The 21,033-nt window shown below is 47.6% G+C and overlaps 1 protein-coding gene across 14 annotated transcripts in view; it reads left to right on the forward strand.

The window, feature by feature from the left end:
- Positions 1-17,970: 17,970 nt before the first annotated feature.
- The window catches only part of Slc44a5 (solute carrier family 44, member 5), a 298,312-nt gene continuing 295,249 nt past the window's right edge, over positions 17,971-21,033 (forward strand). For 5 of the 14 annotated variants that reach the window (XR_375525.4, XR_375526.4, XM_006501489.4 and 2 more), the window contains exon 1: positions 18,040-18,333. Coding sequence is in view for 5 of the 14 variants with exons in the window: in XM_006501489.4 (XP_006501552.1) it covers positions 18,300-18,333 (34 nt within the window). In the remaining 9 variants the exon portion in view is untranslated. Of the gene's footprint in view, positions 18,334-21,033 lie in introns of all 14 variants that reach the window. The other 9 variants (XM_006501490.4, XM_006501496.4, XM_006501493.3 and 6 more) reach the window with 6 other exon arrangements.

Raw genomic sequence — 21,033 nt, forward strand, 5'->3', positions numbered from 1 at the left:
TGACAGGGATCCAAACGTAGGTCCTCATGGTTATATGGCAAAGGCTATTGACTGAACCATCTCCCCAGTCCGCACGAATTTTAAGTTTGAGGCTAGCCTGGGCTATATAGCAGGACTTTGTCTCAAGACTAAACAACAGAACAAAACCAAGCCAGAACATTTTCTTGGATGCAACTTTCCCCAGATGCTTGCTGCTATCTGTATTGAGCAACTAGGCTTTGATAATTTTGACACTCATTAAGCGACTGATATTCAGGACCTGGGTGTAATCCCTCTAAGGTTTAGTCACACTGGTGTCTTCTTCCATAAGCATGCTGAACCCGAGAAAAGCTAAGCATTTTCAGTGTCTGGAGATAAACTGTTATGAAACCACACTTTGATTCTTCTTCTTGTATGTACATAGGCAGCTGTCAGATTATACAGCATCCCCAGGAACACATCCTCTCTCTCTCTCTCTCTCTCTCTCTCTCTCTCTCTCTCTCTCTCTCTCTCTCTCTCTCTCACACACACACACACACACACACACACACACACACACCTGATCAACTGGTTCCCTCTACTCAGTGTCTTAGTCAGGGATGCTCTTCTAAGGATCCAGAGAGATGGCCTTGTCCTAGAGCAAATACCTACTTTGTCTACTTGGCCAACACCTTCTTTTACTTTTGAAGGTCATTGTATCAATGCAGAATTTATTGCACGTGCCCAGTTGTCATAGTGTCAGAGCTGCTGGAGTCAGAGATCCTCCTGCCTCTGCCTCCCCAGTGGCCAGGACTACAGGCATGTGCCACCATGCCTGGTACATTTTAACTTCTCTAGATGTCTCCATGATACCTTGTCTTGGAGGAAGGGAAGGGAAGGCAGACTGGCTGCTATAAAGCCTTATAAATCACAGGATTCAACAGCAAGCATGCCTAATAGTTCTGTGAAGTCCATCCAATGGGAGTTACAGAAGGTTATGAGCCACCAAGTGGAAAGTGGATGTTGAAGGCCAAACCTGGGTCCTGATCATCTCTGTAGCCATTGACCTGTGATCATCTCTGCAGCCTTCATTCCAGCCTTACTTAATATGTTATAGATGACAGAAAGGGACCCCGACACCCTGACTCCATGTGACGTTTTTCAATCTCCTCATATATTTCTCTCCTGTGTCTTGTTTTTTTTTTGTTACCCCAGTACCTTGCCACAGTCTGACCTTTCTATGAGTAATATCCAGCCTCTTCGATTTCCATCTGATTATTATCATTTAAGAGGCAGTTCAAAAACCACCTTTGGAGAAATTCCTGAAGCTGCTTGCCAAGTTAAGTAATTTTCTCTCCTGTGATTACTGTGCAAACCTCTTATATAACAAAGTCCTAGCAAAAAGCTACAGCACTCTATGGCTACACCCTGCATAGGCTTACGCTAGGAAGTATAATGAAGTACAATAAAGACACAGGCATAAGGTGAATTTCAGTCTTTTCCTTAAAATTCCGTAGCAATTCCATTCACAACCTTTATCTTGTGACTCAAGATGCATTACATCCTGACCCCTATGAAATGAATTTTTTTGTTTGTTGATGACAATGGGGATTGAACCTCAGGACTTGTGTTTGCTAGACAGTCTCCCTTCTGCTGACCTACATTGCCAACCGTTTGCTACTTTTGTTTTTGTTGCTTGATTTTTGAGATGGTCTTATGTAGCTCTGGCTGGCCTGGGCCAGGCTGGTCTCCAGTGCACAGAGATTCACCAGTCTGCCTCCCAACTCCTGGGATCTAAGGTGTGTACAACCAGGCCTAAGGGAAGAAAGGCTGCAGGTGAAGTTCTTCATTAACTGACTTTCTTATTTTTCCTCTCTGTTATACTGCCTTCCTTTCATTCATTAGTTTGTAATTCCTTTCCATTTTTTTTTTCTCTTCTGCAGCAAGGTCTCTCTCTGTAGCCAAGACCAGCCTAGAACCCATGATGGGCCTCCTACTTGAGTTTCAGGTTCCAGGTGTGCACCACTGTGCCAGGTTCACGTTCTTTCAAAAGTAGTTTTATTGAATCTGCGTTAATCAAAAATTTATTATAAGAAATGTGCTCCTCCAATTCTGGAAACCAAAAAGGCCTGCAATTTGTTTCTGTCCAGCTTGAGACCCAGAAGAACCCAGGTGGAGCTCCAAGGGCTGATGTTCCAGATCAATGGACTGGGAGAATTCTGCTCACACTCATGGTTGAATGAGACCCCTACCACTGTATTAGGGAGGGCAGTCACCGTCATCCATGGTACCGATGTACACATTCATCTCACCCAGAAACACTCTCTTCAACCAGGCATGGTGGCACGTACCTGTAGTCCCAGCACTGAAGAGGCTGAGGTCAGCTGGAGCTACATTGCGAGTCTGAATTTGAGATGACCTTGATCACAGAGGATACATCATCTCAGAACACATCATATGCAGAATAATATGTGGCCACATGTCCAGGTGTAGAATCCAAAATAAATTCAAGACCACTTAGCCCTTCTTCCCCCCCCCCCCCCGATCCCCCAAGGGACTTTCAGAAACATAGCGGTCAAATGACTAAGTCTACAGCTGCCTAAACAAAATGAGTTGTTCTCAGAAAAATAACCATAACGCCACTAGCAGTTCTCAGAAAAAGTCCCCTACCCTGCTCCACACTGAATTCTGAGAAAAACCACAAACCACCCTGACCTTGTCGCTAGAATTCCCTGTGACATTAATAGCTGTGACGTTAATAGCTGACTTATAAGTTTAAAGCATACTGCTGCTTTGCTGAAAAACCACAAGGGCAGGCAGAGTGAGGGACTAGGCCAAAGGGTTACTTTGTCATCCTATACAAACCAACCAATGCCTGAAAGGGTTACTTGCTATACCAATGAAAATAAGCCAGCTAGCCCTGTTGCCTAAATCTGCCCCTTACAAGGTATAAAAAGTGTGTTCTTTGTTTGTTCTGGGGTCTCTTCTCTTGCTTGCGTGCTGAGGAGGGTCCCTAACACGTTGGATCAATTAAAAAAAAATCCTCTTGTGGTTTGCAGCGATGGTGGTCTCTGTGGTCTTTGTGAGTGAGGGTCTTTTGACTGACTCTAACACAGGAACTCCATGGCCCTGTCAGTTGGACACATGGGTGGTATTTATATGTGATTCAGAAATAGCACACTGCCTGACAGACACTACCACACAACAAAGTCTTCTTCTGCAGTTAAGAGGAACATAGACTCAGAAGCTATGCTCAACAGAGAAACCCCGACTCTGCTCAATCTCTGGTTGTTTGGTTGGTTAGTTTTGTTCAGTGGCTGAGGTCTCAGATCCCTGGACAATCTGTGTTTTCACAACCTCCCCGAGGTATCCCAGTGACACTTAGTTTGAAATTCATTTTTAAGTACTGCCATGTCAAAATCCAAAGAGAACTGACAGACCCAAGGACACACCAGGCAGATTGGACCAAGGAGCCAAGGAAAGAGGTTTAGGCTCAGAGTTTTCTGCTCAGGGCCGAAGATGTGGATAGTAAAGAGAGCCAGGAAAACAAAATTCCCCCAGCCCTGGATTGTGAGTACGTGCACACACACACACACACACACACACACACACACATACTCATACACACCCATGTCACACACATGTGCATACACACAGACACACACACAAGAACATACACACAGACACACTCACACATGTGCATACACACACAGTCACACACACACACACTCACATAGACTCTCTCAGACACACACAATACACACACACACACACACATATACACGGGCACACTCATGCACACCCATGCCACACACATGTGCATACATACACACACACATGAGTATACACACAGACACACTCACACATATGTGTATACACACACAGTTACACACTCACATAGACACACACACACACACACACACACACACAGAGTGAGCTTACAGGAGCCTAACATCTTCTTTGAACTTCTTTTAACACTATCTCCAGAGGTTTGATGGACTTGTTGATAACAACTGATGAAAAAGAGGTCATGAACTTAAGGGGGGAGCAAGGAGGGCTGTACTGGAGAGTTCAAAGGAGGCAAGAGAAGGGAGAGATGTTGGAATCAAAACACAATCTCAAATAAACAAAAAAACTTGAAATAAAAGTGCAGTTAACAGAATGACCACCAGAGGGAGACAGAGGCAGGGCTTACTACCTTGCAATGGGACAAGCTGTGAGGAATGAATACTCTCAATTGATAGTCTCTAAATTCTCTTTGTCTGAATTTCTTTTCTTCAACACAATACAACATGTACACACACAAGTGGAGGAGTCCCTTCTCATATATACACAACTGAGATTCAAAAAAAAAATCTGGCTTAACATGTTCCTTCCATTTTATCGGAATGTGCGTTAGGAACAACTGTAAAGAGGGACGGTTGATAACGTCATCCTTCTCCCAGGACTGGTGGTGGGTGGGGTTTGTGCAAGTATTCTAATGGAAATATTGATCTGCTCATAAATCAGTTTCTGAAGCCTTTGTGGGCTGTTTTATCACTAGAGGCTCAGTTCAAGCACTGTCAAGCACGAGGTGGGTGACCTGTACTCTGCCCTATGAAGCCGTTAAGTACCAAGCAGTAACAGGGTAAAGCAGGGTGTGCTGGGTAAATGGCAGCGGGCTCCACCAAAGGAAGGACACACACTGATAATTCTAAAGGAAGCTACTGGGTCACACGTAGTGGATGAGCGAAGGCCTTCAAAGGTCTTGAACCAGTTTGGCTGGCTCTAGTGGAAGCCAATCCAAGCCATTGAAAGAGAGGTCAAATTGTGTGTATGTGATTGTATATGTGTGTTCCTGTGTGTATGTTCTTATGTGTGTTTCTTCTTGTGCGTGTGTTTCTGTATGTGATTTTACATATGTTCTTGTGTGTGTTTCTTCTTGTGTGTTCCTGCATATGTGTCTGATCCTGTGTGTATGATCATGTATATGTTCTTGTGTGTATGTTTCTTCTTGTGTGTATGTTCCTGTGTGTGTTCCTGTGCATGTTCCTGTGTGTGATTGTATGTATGTTGTGTGTTTCTTCTTGTGTGTTCCTGTGTGTGTCTGATCCTGTGTGTGTGATCATGTGTATGTTCTTGTGTGTGTGTTCCTGTGTGTGATTGTATGTATGTTCTTGTGTGTGTTTCTTCTTGTGTGTGTGTTGCTGTATATGTGTCTGATCCTCTGTGTGTGTGTGTGTGATTCTGTGTGTGTAGGACTGTGACTTGCTGAGTCAGCTAGACTACCAATGGACCAATGCTGGGATCTCATTTCCCTACCACCTCTTCTCCTGTTTCTTTTCTGTTTTGTTTAAAAAAATATACAAACAAGTTTAGGGACTGAACTCAGACCTTATGATTACACAGTAGGCACTTTCCCAGCTGAACCATGATTGTAGTAAGGAATGATGGGGAAGATGGGAAGAGAGAGGAAGAAAAGGAGAGAGGGGGAGGGGCAGGTTTCATTTCCTTTCCCTTCCTACTCAGCTCATGGGGAAGGAGTAAATGGATCCTGCCCTTAGGAACTTAGGTCTGAGAAGGGGAGACTGCACAGTGTGAGCAGGAGACAGCTTCCCAGTTGTTCCTGGGCGTTGGCATCTCGGGAGCACACAGCACCATCTGTCTGCATCCTTTCTGACCTGGACCATTGGCAGGTTGCCATAGTCCTACACTGCAGGAGAGCATCCCTGGGTGAGTGTAAGCAAGGCAGCACCACTCACCAGCAGCAGTTATTTATTTATTTATTTATTTATTTATTTATTTATTTATTTATTTATTTATATCACAATCAGCTTATTTACCTCATGAGAGCCAATCTTGAACAGAGAGCAAGTTATTTCACCCGTCTTCCAGTTTGGACCTAACAGCCCAGAGACAGGAATTTTAGAGGACAGAATGGGACAGGCACATAACCCACCTCCACAATGGAAGGAGGACGAGTTTCTATGCAGCCACTTGGGGAGCTTAGTGTGGCCTCTTCAGTGAATGCTGTCCTCTGTGGCTGCAGCCTTGGAGACTAGAAAAGATTGTGGAAGTGACCCTAAGCAAGTACACTGCTTAAAGATAACAGGCAGAGGAGAGAATCCGCAAATCTCAGTAGCCAGGCAGAGATCCGGTGAGCCAGGCGATACCTAGGACTCAGCAGAAACCCACAGGGCAGTGGTTCTCAGCCTTCCTAATGCTGCCACTTTCTTTTTCTTCTTTCTTTTTCTTGGATATTTTCCTTATTTACATTTCAAATGTTGTCCCCTTCCCAGCTCCTCCCAAACTCCTTACCCCATACCCCTCCCCCTGCTTCTATGAGCGTTCTCCCCCACTCACCCACCTACTCCCACCTCCTGGTCCTGGCATTCTCCTACACTGGGCCATCAAGCCTCACAGGACCACAGGCCTCTCCTCTCATTTGCGGCTGGAGTCATGAGTCCCTCCATGTGTACTCTTTGGATGGTGGTTTAGTCCTTGGGAGCTCTGGGGGTTCTGGTTGGTTGATATTGATGTTCTTCTTACGGGGTTGCAAACCCCTTCACACTGCAACTTTTTAATACAGTTTCTCATGTTGAGGTGACCCCAACCATGGAATTTCATTGCTACTTCACAAAATTCTGTAATTTTGCTTGTTATGAATCACAATGTAAATATCTCATATGCAGGATATCTGATATGGAACCCCCAAAGGGGTGGAGACCCTGCACAGACTGAGGATCACTGTCCACAGGGGAAGCCCACAGGAGCAGCTGCTGAACTACTGCCACCTAGAGGAACCTTGGAGAAAAACGGCCCCTCTTACCTAACATGGAGGTCCACCCTCTAGCTTGGAGAAACAGTAACCAGTGAGTTAGGGGCCTGAGTCTAGAAAATAAAAAGCAGCCAGTTTAAACTCGCTGTGCCTGCTTTTAGCTGTGATGGTTGAGCAGCCCTCGTCTCTTTACCTTTCACCCTACCTCACCCTTTAATATTACTGTGGGCGTTGTTGCTGATGTTCTCCGTGGAAGCCCTGGAACTTACCCTGTAGATCAGGCTGGACTTGAACTCATAAATCTATCCACCTCTTCCTCGTGGGTGCTGGGATTAAAGGCGTGGGCCACCACTGCTGGGCAAATGTATTTGTTTTATTTTACATGTGAGTAATTTGCCTGTATGTACGGTTATGTGTGTTTTTAATTACGCATAAGAACCAGAGGGTCCCAGAGTTTGCTGTGAGACTCTGTAATGTCAGAAGCTAGACCAATAATGTCTCATCCACGTGACTGCGTAAACATGACCTGATCGAGGACATCAGCCGTAGACATGTCACAGTGTGTGAGGAAGCCTGTGAGGCCTGGGCCCTTCACAGAGAACTGCAGACAACTAAGGCATACTGAGAGCAGGGGACACACATCTCCTGGGACCAGGACACCAGTTGGCTATACAGAACCAAATGGCTAGCCCTGGACACATACATACGAGTGGCATACAGAATACGCAGGTTATATTTAGGAACTTGAACTTGAAAAAGAACAAAGAGGGGTACGTGGGAGGGACTGGAAGGAGGAAAGGGAAGGGATAGATGATGTAATTATATCACAATTTCAAAAATTAAGGAAAATAAAATAATTCTTATGTATTTTAAATCATGTGTATGTGACTGTGTGCTGTTTGTGTAATGACTGCAGTGCCCACACAGGCCAGGAAAGGGCACGGCGTGGGAGCTAGAGGCAGTTGTGAGCTCCTGATGTGGATGGTGCTGGCTACCAAACTCTGGACTTCTGCAAAAGCCATCACTGCATCACCACAGCCCCTATATTTTCATTTTAATGGCCTATTTCTAAACAGATTTTGTGTTCTCGGGAACTTTGCTTTGATCACCTTTGTTTCTCTGGGAGAAGGTTTCTCAGTAGCCCAGACTAGGCTATGTCATAGCTGTAATCATCCTGGCTCTGCCTTCTGAATGTTCTTGTTCAAGGCATGAGTTGCCACCTTTAATCCCATCTGGCTCTTATTTTGATGATCTTGAGTTTGTTCTTTCTTCGTTAATTTTTTGAGACAGTCTTACTATGTAGCTCATCTGGCCTGGAGCTCCCCGTAGACTAGGCTAGCCTTGAACTCAGAGAGATCTGCCTCCCGAGTCCTGAGACTGACGGTGTGTGCCACACTCGGGCCTTTATACTCTGTTTGACATAGAGGGGTTTTGAATGGACTTTCTTAGTTGTTCAGTTTTAGGTGGGCAACTTCTGTTTTCTTTTTTCTGTTTCTCCAGGCTCCGGGAAGAAGGGGGAGTTTTATGTCTCCTGGGATTTTAATATGTAGCTTTTGTTTGTTTGGGAGGCAGTCCTCACTCTGTGCCCCAGTGACCTGGAGCTCACTGTCTAGCCTCAGGCTGAGATGTCTGTCTCCTGTCTCAGCGTGTCTCAGAGCCCCTCAGGCTGTTAGTGTATGTTATGTTTTCTGCGTTCCATTCTGTCTGTCTGTTGGGCTTGGAGGTTTGTTTTACTAATTTAGCACACAGTAGAGGGTTAATCTGGCATTTCTACGTGTTCATGTCACTGTACTTTGTTCTGATTTCTCCTTGTTGCTGGTCTGGGATGCTTTCTGATCTTCACACATAGGTGTCCTGTTTCCTACAGATAAAATTATCTAGGACTATATTTTGTTTACTGGGTCTGCTGCTGTTGGTTTTGCTTTGGTTTAGACAAGGTCTTGGCAGTTGATCTGGAACTGGCTGTGTAGACCAGGCTGGCATTTACAGAGATTTACCTCTGCCCCAGACCCTTGCCCGCCGGGGAGTGCTGGGATTAAAGGCTGTGCCACCATGCTTGACTGTTGCTGGTTTCAGGGTTTCTTTTCTAGATCTCCCACCTGTTGCGGGAGTTTTGTCTACACGGTTTTGTGTTCCTGGCGAGTTGCATGCGTGTACCCATTCAGGAGCTATCTCGGATCCGCGAATAGAAAACACGCACGCACGCCAGTTCACCTTAAAATGCCTTGGCTAACACTCGACTGGGCACTCCTAAATCTTCCCCTGCTGCCTCAGGCCTCAGGCCACTGCCCTGAAACTCACATAGCTGCTTGTTTTTATCTCCTCTGCTGTGCTTACTGCATCCCCCTTCTCCCAGTCTCGATTCTCACTGCGGTCCCGCCCACTCTCAGTGTCCTGTCCTGTGGCTCAGTCATTGGCCACTGGCTATTTTATTGATACATCAAAAAAAAAAAAAAAAAAACAGTTGAGGACAAGGACCTTTACCTTCAGTAAACACCGATGCCTGATTCTTGCTCACGTCTGCTCTCGACCAGCAAGAGAGCTTGATTGCAGAGGCAAAGAGACCCCAAGCCCAGAACTGGTGCTGCTTATATAGGCCTAGGAGAGGTGTGTCTCACACCCGGATTGGTTGTGCTTGGGTTATGCTTAACACCTCATTTGCATGCCTACATCTGATTGGTTAACTTCTCTCTCATCTGACTGGTTAACTTCTCTCTCATCTGATTGGTTAACTTGTCTCTCATCTGATTGGTTAATTTTGGTTAATTCTCAAAACCTCATCTTGGCAAAAAAAAACTTTGCTGCCTATGTATGCATGGTGGCCAGCAGAAGCCAGCGCCACCCTGCAAGGGCACATGTGGCTTCCCACACCTGATCAAATCAAAGCATCAGGGCCACCTCTACACCCACCGCCACTGCCACCCCAGTGGCAGTCTCTCCTCTCAGCCCACACTCCCAGCTCCCCGAGGAAAGGACAGATAATAAATGGAGAGCCTTCCCTCTGGATACTAAGCGAGCCTCTTTTCCACTTCCTGTCCCTGAGAGACTTGTCCTAATTCCTTTTCCTGTTTCTTCCGTTCTGGGAGACCCTGTTTATTGCTGGTGGTAACCAACTCTGCACACTGATGGTATTTCTGCTCCCACTCAGTCTCCTCCCAGCTGGAGACCCCCATTGGTTCATTTCCTGTGAAGATAAGAAAGCAGTTGGGTAGGATCCAGGCCACCCCCACCCTAAATACCTCCCTCTACCCTTCCTCGCCCCAGGCAGAGCCTAATGTAACTAAGGCTGGCTAGAGTTCACACTCCTTGTATGGCTGAGGATGACATTGTCCCAGTCTTTGCTTCTCCACTAATGCAGCTATGCCTCAGACTGTGTCACCAAACTCACTCTCCCTTGCAAACCTCCTTGTCTTCTTTTAGACTCATAGGGAGTGGCCTTATTGGAGGAAGTGTGTCATGGGGACTGGGAGACTGGAAGATTTATAGTTTCAAAAGCTCAAGTCAGGCCCAGTGGATCCAAATGTAGATCACTCAGCTCCTACTCCAGTACCATGTCTTCCTGTATAGCACCGTGCTTCCTGCTGTGATGATAATGGACTAAACTTCTGAACTGTAAACAAGCCCCAGTCTAATGCTTTCCTTATTAAGAGGTGCTATGGTCATGGTGTCTCTTCACAGCAGTAGAAACCCTAAGGCAGCACTGTCTGGAGAAGCCCTACCCACTCCAGGGTAAGCGCTGGCTTCCATCTCTCACATTCTCCACCCTGCTTACGTCTGACCTTACATCTACATTAAAACCCTTTTTAAAATTAACTTCAGCTTTGCTTCCAAAACAAACCAAGGACTATAACGTGACTCTGGTGTGAATGCTATTGATATGTTTCAGCTAATTCAATCTTTTCCTCATCTGCTATTCATGTAATTAATAAACGGGATGGAGATGTCCTATTTTTAGGTCTGTCTGAACTCTGATATTTAAAATCTGAACTCTCTCATTTTTATTTGTCATTGGTATAAATTAAAAGTCATAATATTTAAGAATTTTGCTTGAAACACAGTGTATTGAATAAAGTGATCTGAATCTAGACCTTGTAACCAATATTCTACTCAATAATCAATGTGACAGAGGCCGAGTTTTTAAGAGATGAAGCAGCTTGGGTTTGAGAGCTGGTGCGGCGTCTCTGACAGAGACACGGAGTGAATCGGCAGAGAGGAGACCATGAGACACGGTTAGAGGGTTCCATAGAATCAGCTATGAGGTGACCCAGCTGAAGCAGGGATTTCTTTAGTAAGTTGGTAATCATGTTCATTTTTTTTTCTCATGGTGCCAGCAACCTGCCCATCACACATGCACATCATTAAGAATATTGTATCCTTATTGGACCAGTGAGAAGTTCCAGGTTTGGTCCCCAGCACCAAATAAACCCGGGCATGGTGGTGTGGGCATGGTGATGTGGGCATGGTGGTCGTTAGCTCTAGTTCTGTGGGCACGGTGGTGTGTGGCTGTAATTCCGTGGGCACGGTTGTGCACACATGACAATTGCACAGCTGTAGCCCTAGCACTTGCCATGTTTGTGGGGAGAGTCAGAACTTCAAGGCCATGTTCCAGAATCACTCCATTGCTGTGATACCTTCCCTTCCCCAGCAAAAAGCTACTCAGGGGAGAAAAGGGATTATTTCACTTCCAGCTCCAGGTCACAGCCCATTATCTTGGGGAGGTCACTGAGGCAAGACCTTGAGACAGTTGGTCATGTGACATCCACAAGGAAGAGAGTGCTCTATGCTACTGCTTGCTTGCTCTCACCAGCCTTTCTTCAGTCTCCCATAGGTCAGGGCCTAGCCCATGAAATGGCGCTACCCACATTCAGGATGGGTTGTCCATTCTAACCCAGTGAACCTTACTGAGAAAATCCCCTGTAGGCCAATTCCAGACAGTCCTCATTGAGTCTTCCTTTTCAGGGAATTCTGGTTAACCGTTCAAGTTGATGGCTAAAACATCCAGTTTGACGTGTTGTGCGGGCCAGAGGTCAACGTTGCATGTCTTCCTCAGTCATTCACCTATTTTTTTCTCTCATTGGGCCTGGAGCTCACTTGCTTTCAATGAGTCAAACTCCAAGGATCCTCCTGCCTCTGCTTCCCCAAGTGGAGTGGGCGCAGGTGGCAGCAGCCTCGGCCTGGCTTTTCCCGTGGGTGCTCGCATCCAAACGCAGGGCCTCCTGCTTGAGCAGCAATCCCTTCACTCTCTAATTCAGACTGGTCTGGAATTCACTACACAGCTCAGGCTGTTCTCGAACTCATGGCAGTCTTCCAGCCCCGTTCCTCTGTAAGGAGTGAAAATAACTAAAGGTTCATCTTCAGAACAAGAGTGGTTTCAGTCAGCTTCAGTCTAACTTTGGGTGAACAGACTCTCCTGGGTCCCTGCTAACTCCTGCTCATTCAGCTCCATCAAACCAAGCCAGAAGCCTGGAGTAGAGAATGATTAACAGCCAAGGTTGTCTGACGACCTGCAGATATAACAAGGCTGTGTGCCTGAGAAGCTTCTGAGTAAAGAAACCATACAACCAGAGATAAAGCTACATCCAGCCTTTGTCGGGAAACAGCCAAACTAGACAACCATTAGTGTCAGAGGGAAAGATAAGGCCCAAACAACCTGTAAGATCACCCCGTTCTGATTTTCCAGACAAGGAAGAGAGAAAACAACCTATATTTGGGGTTATAAAACCGCTCTCTCCTCAGCCAGTACCCCTGCCATCTCCGGCTGGTACATACGTTGCAAAACTTGTTAGGTGAACATTCTCAGGTTAGCTGCTCTGTCTCCAGCGCCCCTGTTGACTATGGAGTGGGGGTCCTCACAGCCTCACTTTAGCTTCTCTGTCTCCAGAGCTCCAGATTATGGAATTTTAAGTGCTGGAACTATGGGCGTGAGCCAGCACTTGGTGCTACGCACTAATTTCGTTTTCTGTCAGTCTCATCAAATGCTGCGGCTTGTTAACTGTCTGAGATCCTCTCTGTACAGCACGTACTATAAACACCCAGTGTGCTCACCCCCTTTTCCAGCCTTGTAGTTGGTTGAGTAAAATAACATCCACCCCATTGCCTTCATTGCCATCTTGACCTTGACGGTGTTCGGATCCCCTTGGCACTCCTTCACTGCTCCCTCATTTCCAAAGCAGGTGGGATCATCGCTGTTCTGATCAGATGGTCTTCCTCAAACATAGCACAAAACTCCATCTCCTGCTCTAGAAAGGAAGAAGTCGTCTCTGGAAGCTTCTGCAATATCTTTCTGTATTCGTAGACTGACCTGCATCCTTATCTACCTATGTTGCTTGGGAATGTGACCGTGCTTACAGAAGGTTGGGGGTCAAGAAACTAAAAGGAGTGGGGATGGCTTAGTACAGACATAGACAAACCCAGACAAGAATTCAAAGTTCAAGAAAGACTTCCTGTCAGGTCTGATGCAACCCCTGTCCTCTAGGAGGTGCTGTTACCCCTTGTCCTTTCGAAGGTACTGTAACCTCTTGTCCTCTAAGAGACTCTGTAACCCCTTGACCTCTAGGAGGCGCTTTAATCCCTTGTCCTCTAGCAGATGCTGTAAACCCTTGTCCTCTAGAAGGCGCTGTAACCTTTGTCCTCTAGGAGGCGCTGTAACCCCTTGTCTTCTAAGAAGCACTATACCTCTTTGAGGAACATAGTAACTGTTGGGGCTCTTAGTATAGAAGGTGTTGGAAGCCAGAATTGTATATACTAACAGAGAAGTGATCAGAACTTAGATTTCCTGTTGTGCAATGTTTCATGATTTCAGTCTGAAACTAACGAATGATTAATTCCTTGTTAGCTTTTGCCCAGTGGCTCCTTACTTATTGGGTCTATGGCATCCATTATTTTGGGAAAGGCACAATCCTCCTAGAGAGTAGGGGGCCTTTTCTCAGTTTTCTATGTCAGAACCAGCGTTCCAGAGCTGAACCTGAGGCTGTGGAGGATAGACAGAAATGTGAACCAACATAATATTGTAAACTTATTTTAAACATTGTGATTTTTCTTTTTTTGTAACCCAGTTGCAGCTGCACTAATACGCACTTATTTTCAATCATGGCTTTCTTGTTTATATTAGTCACCATCACAAAGGGTATTTCCCTAGAAAATCTGGGTTCCTAATTTTCTTGAAAAAAAACCAGAGCCCTTGTAATCAGAGGGGTGCTGTGAGCTCCTGCAGCCTGCTGCCATTCCTGTGCAACCTTCGGCCACTCCACTCCCTTCCCTGTTCCTGTGTTACATCTGTTTTAATGGCTTATATAATTTGTTTTGCCTTACTGAACCAAGCCAGCATTTCATTTGTAACCTTTTAACAAAAGCATGCAATGTATGCTGCCCAGGAGACTCTTGGCCTGGAAAGTCATGACCTTGGTGCATCAGAGAGTTGTGGTGCTTTAAATAAGAATGGCCCTTTTAGGCTCATATATTTGGATGCTTAGTCAGCAGAGAGCGGCAGTATTTGAGAAGGATTAGGAGGTGTGTCACTGAGTGTAGACCCTGAGGTTTCAAAAGCCACGCCAAGGCCAGGCCCTCTTCCTCTGCTTTCGGATCAGGATGTAGGTCTCAGCTGCTGTTCCCGTTCAGTGCTTGCTGCCATTGCCATGGTGATGATGATCCTGTACTGACCCTCTGAACCTGTAAGCCAGCCCCAAGTAAATGTTTTCCTTTATAAGAGTTGTCGTGGTCATGGCATCTGTTCAGAGCAATAGAACTGTGACGAAGGCAAGTGTTATAAATGTAAATTATATATCAATCATAGTCATCTAAAAGGAGGACGAATCTAACCAACTGAAATTTTGAGTCACCTTTGCTGAGAAAGCATCCATGCTGAGGAGTGGGGAATACCTCAGTCCTGCCACACAGAGGGAGAGCTAAGAAGAGTGCCACCATTGTAACTCCCAAGGTCCTAGCACTGCACTGTGAGCTGTGCCAGCCACCCAAACACGCAACCACTTCCACACCAAAACAAGCAAGTGCGGTGTCAACACTATTCTTGTAAGGAATAAGTAAGTACACACTGAAGCATCTCTGGTCTGAAGTGGCTTTGATCTTCAGAATCGGCAGCTGGTGCTGATGTTGGGTGGATGCTGAGTTGATGTACTAGAAGCCACGAGCTGCCATCACATCTCCACCGACCTCTTTCCATCATCTAGAACTGAGGACAGGAATTACCATCTAAGCCACAGACTTGGGGGTCAGGATGGAATAAAACACAGAATGCAAAAGTTGCACGAGTTGAAGACATTGTTCTAATATAGACAGCAGGTATAATAGTGCCCAGGGATAAAGTGGGATGCTCTGGATAGACGTAGGATCTCCACAGAGACTAAATATTCACGTGCCTCGGGGATGTGAAGAATTGGAGAGAACTTTGTCTCTTGTTTGTTTGTGGGACAGGGTCTTGCTGTGGAGCCCAGGTACTTGCAGTCATCCCACTTTGTCCTCCTCAGTGCTGGGACTTAAGTACTACCAAGCCCAGTGGCAAGCAGTTTCCAGTTAAGCGAGAAACTGTGTTAGAAGAGATAATTCTGGATGGATTTCACTTGTGGAGGGAGCGGCACAGAGAAAGGAGCTATTTTGTTTATTAAAGTAAAATTGAGGACTCTGAGGTAAAGAGGGAAGGAGGGGGAATGGTCACTTTGCTGTCAGCCAACGCTACACAGTGTGACCTTGTCTCCAAAGCAAACAAGCCAAAACAATAAAACAACAACACAAACCCAACTGACTAAGCAACACACATGAGTGAGACTGGGATGTATCCCAAAGAAAGGATGACACAGCACATGCCTGGGTTAGATGATAGTAGTCAAACAGGCATCATATCCATGGTCAACTATGTGTTTTTAAAATAATGCTTATTTTTGGGAATTTTATATATAAGTTAGGGTGTGGGTGTCTGAGTTTTCCCATTCCATTTTGCAGTGCCCACTGATGTCATTTCTAAGGGTGTGTCTCGGCAACAGGCTGAGTGGACTTGCTAGAGAGAGAGTGAGGCCAAATAGGCAGGACATCAAACTTCCTTTCTCCACCACCTAGGCTGCCATTAGCAAGTGCTGCTCAGATTTAGGGTGAGGCTACCGACTTCAAGTAACCCGAATAAAATCCCTCACAGGCCTGCCCAGCAGCCTGGGTTTCAGTTGATTCCAGGTGTAATCAAACTAACAACCAGGACTAATTGGCCATCACAGTCCAATATTTGTTTTGTAGACAAGGTCTACTATGTAGTCCTGGCTGGCCTGGAGCTCACTAGGTGGACGTCTCTGCCTCTGCCCCTCTGCCCCTCTGCCCCTCTGCCCCTCTGCCCCTCTGCCCCTCTGCCTCTCTCTCTGCCTCTCTCTCTCTGCCTCTCTCTCTGCCCCTCTCTCTCTGCCTCTCTCTCTGCCTCTCTCTCTCTGACTCTCTCTGACTCTCTCTGACTCTCTGCCTCTCTCTCTGCCTCTCTCTCTGCCCCTCTGCCCCTCTGCCCCCTCTGCCTCTGCCTCTGCCCCTCTGCCCCTGACTCTGCCTCTCTGCCTCCCTCTGCCTCCCTCTGCCTCCCTCTGCCTCCCTCTGCCTCCCTCTGCCTCTGTGCCTCTGCCTTTCCTGCCTTTCCTGCCTCTCTTGCTTCTTGCGTCTTCGTGCCTCTGCCTCTCTGCCTCTCTGCCTCTTTGCCTCTCTGCCTCTCTGCCTCTCTGCCTCTCTGCCTCTCTGCCTCTCTGCCTCTCTGCCTCTCTGCCTCTCTGCCTCTCTGCCTCTCTGCCTCTCTGCCTCTCTGCCTCTCTGCCTCTCTGCCTCTCTGCCTCTCAGGCACTAGATGACAGGTCTGAGTCACATTGCTTGCTTGAAATATCTCAGACTCTTTGACATGACGTTTGACAGGACCAGAAAACAGAAAACCACCAGAGGAATTAAGTGACTCACCCAATCTTACAGAGGTATAATGACCCAAGTCTAGAACTTATCAGTGGTTTTTGACTCTGGTGTTTTTTTTTTTTTTTTTTTTTTTTTTTTTCTATTAAACTATACTAGATCTGGGATAACCTTCTGTCAATGGGTATTGAGTTGTAATCACCGATGTCTTAGTTAGGGTTTTACTGCTGTGGACAGACACCATGACCAAGGCAACTCTTATAAGGACAACATTTAATTGGGCTGGCTTACAGGTTCAGAGTTTCAGTCCATTATCATCAAGGTGGGATCAGGGCAGCATCTAGGCAGGCATGATGCAGGCAGAGCTGAGAGTTCTACATCTTTATCTGAAGACCACTTCCACAGTAACACACCCACTCCAACAAAGCCACACCTTCAAATAGTGCCACTCCCTGAGTTGAGCATATACAAACCATCACAGCTGAATATTAGATAGATTGTATGGGAAGCTGTACTTAGGAACAAGAAAAGAAAAATGTGAATTGGAAGTGCTTTGGACTATTAAACCACCTCTACAGTGTAGATTTAAACTCATGGCCATCCTCGTGCCTCTGTCTCCCGAATGCTTGGATCCCAGACACTAGTCCCGCATCTGCCACTCTTTTAAAGCCCTGACTCCTTTATATTTTCAGATTAGCCCTAAACTTTAGCTTTTCCTGTTGCCTGGGGGCAGTAGCAGGATATACCAACCTGCCCCTCGTTAGCACCCAGGAGGGGACAGTTCCAGGGAACTTGAAACTTTGCCAGTAGGCCTCCTAACCAGAGCGAGAAAGAATGGGACCCCAGGGCCTAAGTTTCTGTAGGAGGTTAAGAAATCAGGGCACCAACTCTAACCCAGATAGGCAAACTTTATTTGCCTTTTCCTGGCAGCTCAAGAAGCGATGCTGAACTCTCAAAATGAAGAGCCTTGGGACCCGAGCAAGGTCACCTGCCAGGGTCTGGTGACAGGCCATTTGTGGGAATTCACTTCTCTTTCCCTGCAGGTCCTCCAGCTTAACATCTTCCCTCAGGAGGACCAGAAGTAGCTGACACTCCAGCGCATCGCCCAGGTGTGATTCAGGGTCTGCGGAGGAGGACTGCTCTTTTAGGTGATGGACAGATCCTGTCTCAGTCAGCTGGGGACCCCGGTGCCCTTGAGAAACAGGAATGCCAGACTGGGGTTCAGTCCAACAGCCCCCTTGAATCCTGCTGACTGGAATGTCCCTGCCGTCCTCAGCCGCTACCAACTGTCGCTGGACGAGGGTGCCGTGCCAGGGCTGGCGGCGCCCGTGGGACGGAGGGCTCGGCGAGTGGGGAGGGGGACGCGTGGGGAGGGCGGGCGCGCGATCGAGGGAGGTGGGCGCTGGGTTGGCGCTCCGGGGACCCGGCGCTGCGCCTCCAGTAGAGGCGCCGCACAGCAGAGGGGGCCGCCGTGGCCGCCGCAGAGCGTGCGGGGGCTCGGTCTGGCGGCGGGCAGCTGAGGGGCGACTGCGCCCGCGCAGCAGAGCCGAGTGGAGTGGAGCGCGCAACCTGACCGCCGCCGCCTGGCATATGCCATCACCGCCACAAAGAGCTCGCTGAGCTCAGGCGACGGAGCTCCCGGGGCTGCGCGGCACAGGAGGCTCTGCGCGGCGGACCCGGGGGGGAAGGGACCAGACTGAGGATGGCCCGGAAGAGAAAGCCCCCCAGCAGCCAGGGTGAGTCCTTCTCGTCTCCACCTCCATATCCACGTCTCCGCTGGCGGTATCGCAGCCTGGCTTGGCCAAGTGGCAGGTAGCAGCGGGCAAGAGTTTGCCTTCTGCAGGGGATGGGTTGGGGAGAGACTCTTCTGCACACGGTTGTCTCCCTCGGCCTCGGGGACTCTTGAGAAGGAGTTTGTCTCTGGTTTGGAACCTGGAGACTCTTGTCACCACACTCCCTTTCTACACTGCGGCTTGGGGATCGGGTATCTGTTGCATTTTGCCTGGCTCCTGAGGAGAAGTGACTTGGTTGCTAGAGTCAGTCTCTCTCCCTCTCCTGTTCCAACCTCTATCTCTCTATCTTCATCTCCTCTCATCTGTCTCTTTTCCTAAAGCCCTGATTCTTTCCCCTCCTTCATCTCCCGGGGCACGCGGGGAGGGGCGGCTGCGGGGGGGGGGGGGCAGGCAAGTTCTGCATCCATTTTCTTAATCTTCCCATCCCTGGTTGTCTGGCTGTCTCTCTCCCCACCCCAACCTATTGTCAAGGGCCTTGCTACTAGCCAGATCCTTGTGGGCTCTTGTCCAGACGGGCTTGGACTCCAACTGGGTCATCCCCCTGTTGCTTCTTTGGAAATACATTTGCCAAAAGTTGGAAAGTTGAGGGGTGGAAAGGATGCTGGAAGGTTGTGGGAAGAGCTTGTTGCTAGGGTAACTCGAGGCACCTCTGCTCACTTTGGGCGAAACCAGGGAAAACCTGCCTCCTGCTTGGCTCCCATCAGCCCTGGGGAACAGGTGCGCGGAGCGCAAACTCAGCGAGGTAGTGACTCGCTGCCAGATCCTTCCCTGGCTGCAGCACTGGGGACAGAGGGAAGGGGGTGACAAGGCACCAAGCAGCACGAGAAGGGCATGCATATACAGACAGGAACCCGAGGGTTGTTTCCAGGAAGAACGATCAATGTTTAAAGTTGGTTTGCAACGCAGTGGACCTCATAGCCTGTGGGACAGAGACTCCTTACACCCCTTGGGGTTATCCCTTGGGGTCATCCCGCGGTGAGAGCTAGGCCTAGGATGAAATGTGTTGCTTTGGACCACAGCAGTGCAAGGACCTTGGGTTTGCTTCTTGTTCTTTTCCCTAGTTTTTGCTGGGGATTCCAGTTTACTTAAGTGCTCTGCCTGGATGTCAGGATTTTGAATGGCTTACTGGAAAGGGTTAAAAATCATCATCCGACATTCTCCAGAGACGTTCCTACAAACACTGTGGGTATCTCATTGTTGAAACTGTCACCTGCTGACAGCAATTGTACTTAAATGACTTTCCTTAAAAGCACTGTGACTTCTGGTCAGCAGCGAGGCCTTAGACCTCATAACCCCGCCCCCATCCCCCACTGATGAGTCTTTCAAGGCCCTCTGTGAAGGCTGACAGAATTTATCCATGCAAGACACTTTTCTCTCCTTGCCACATAGCAAAGAATTCGTGTAACCTCCGATTGACAGGGTGCACACTCTACACTGTATGAAGCCATATGGCACCACCGAGCCAAACAGAAGGACTGTTTCAGCACTGCTGATGTTGCTCTCTGCTGGCAGGAAGGCAGTTCTTACCCACCCAGACCCTCGCAGACCTTAAATGGGCCATGAAAGTGCAGACTCTCATTCTACAGTACATGCTGGCTGGGAAAAATCTCACTCTAGGAATGAACCTGCTTGGCCAAGGCTCAGAAAGATGCAAGTGAGGCAGAAGGAATGACGGGGGAGTTAACAGAAGAGATGTGTGGAAAGACACAGCCCCTTTCTGCTCCCTCTTCTTCCTCACTCCCCTTCCTCCTCCCTCTTCTTCCTCCTTCTCCTCCCTCCCTTCTGTCCCTCCCTCCCTCTTCTCCCTCCCTCTCCCTTCTCCCTCCCTCCCTTCTTCCTCCCCTTTCTTCCTCCTCCCCCTCTTCTCCCTCATCCCTTTTCATCTTCCCTTCCCTCAGAACAAGCCACTTTGGTTTTTGTCTGTCAAGAAGGGATAACCCTTTCCAGAGTAAATCTAGTTTGACAGTGAGATGCTTGCAGGACAAGATTAATGGAACTTGTCATTTACACATTAACTGTTGATCCAGAAACACAAATAATCAGACTTTCCCAGGACACACGGACCCAAGAAATTTCACCACAGCTTTTTTTAAAGACGTGATTTCTTCACACAGCTTTTCTGAAAGGGGAAGTTGGCTCCGGTGCTCTCAACTCCTGGTTCTCCCCGCTAATGATGAAGTTCTCGCTTTCATTTTTGGATTTGGAGAATTTGCTATTTCTTAGAACAAAAGCAGCATTAAACATCCTTTGTGTTTCAAGTCAGCAGGATTTGTTTGCCATCTTAGACGCAGATGGACTCAAACCTGGAAAGTTGTCATCCATACACCCACGTTACGTCTGTCTGTCCATCCATCTGTCCATCCATCTATCTACCATCTATCTTCTTGCTTCTTGAGACAAGGTTTTACTATGTAACTCAGGCTGGACTCACCATATAGCCAAGTCTAGCCTTGAACTCAAGGCAATCCTCCTATCTCAGCCTCCCAGCTGTTGGGATTACAGGTTGGGAACTGGGCCAGTCTTCCGTTTTACCTTTCAAGGGAAGAACTGAACAAAAGCCCATGGCTACAGGCTTACTGAGCTGATGTAAGACCAACCACATCCTACCATTCACCTAGTAGAAATGGAAACGTGTAGGCTTCT

Source organism: Mus musculus, chromosome 3 (genome assembly GCF_000001635.26).
Source record: "Mus musculus strain C57BL/6J chromosome 3, GRCm38.p6 C57BL/6J".
NCBI classification, from domain to species: Eukaryota; Metazoa; Chordata; class Mammalia; order Rodentia; family Muridae; genus Mus; species Mus musculus.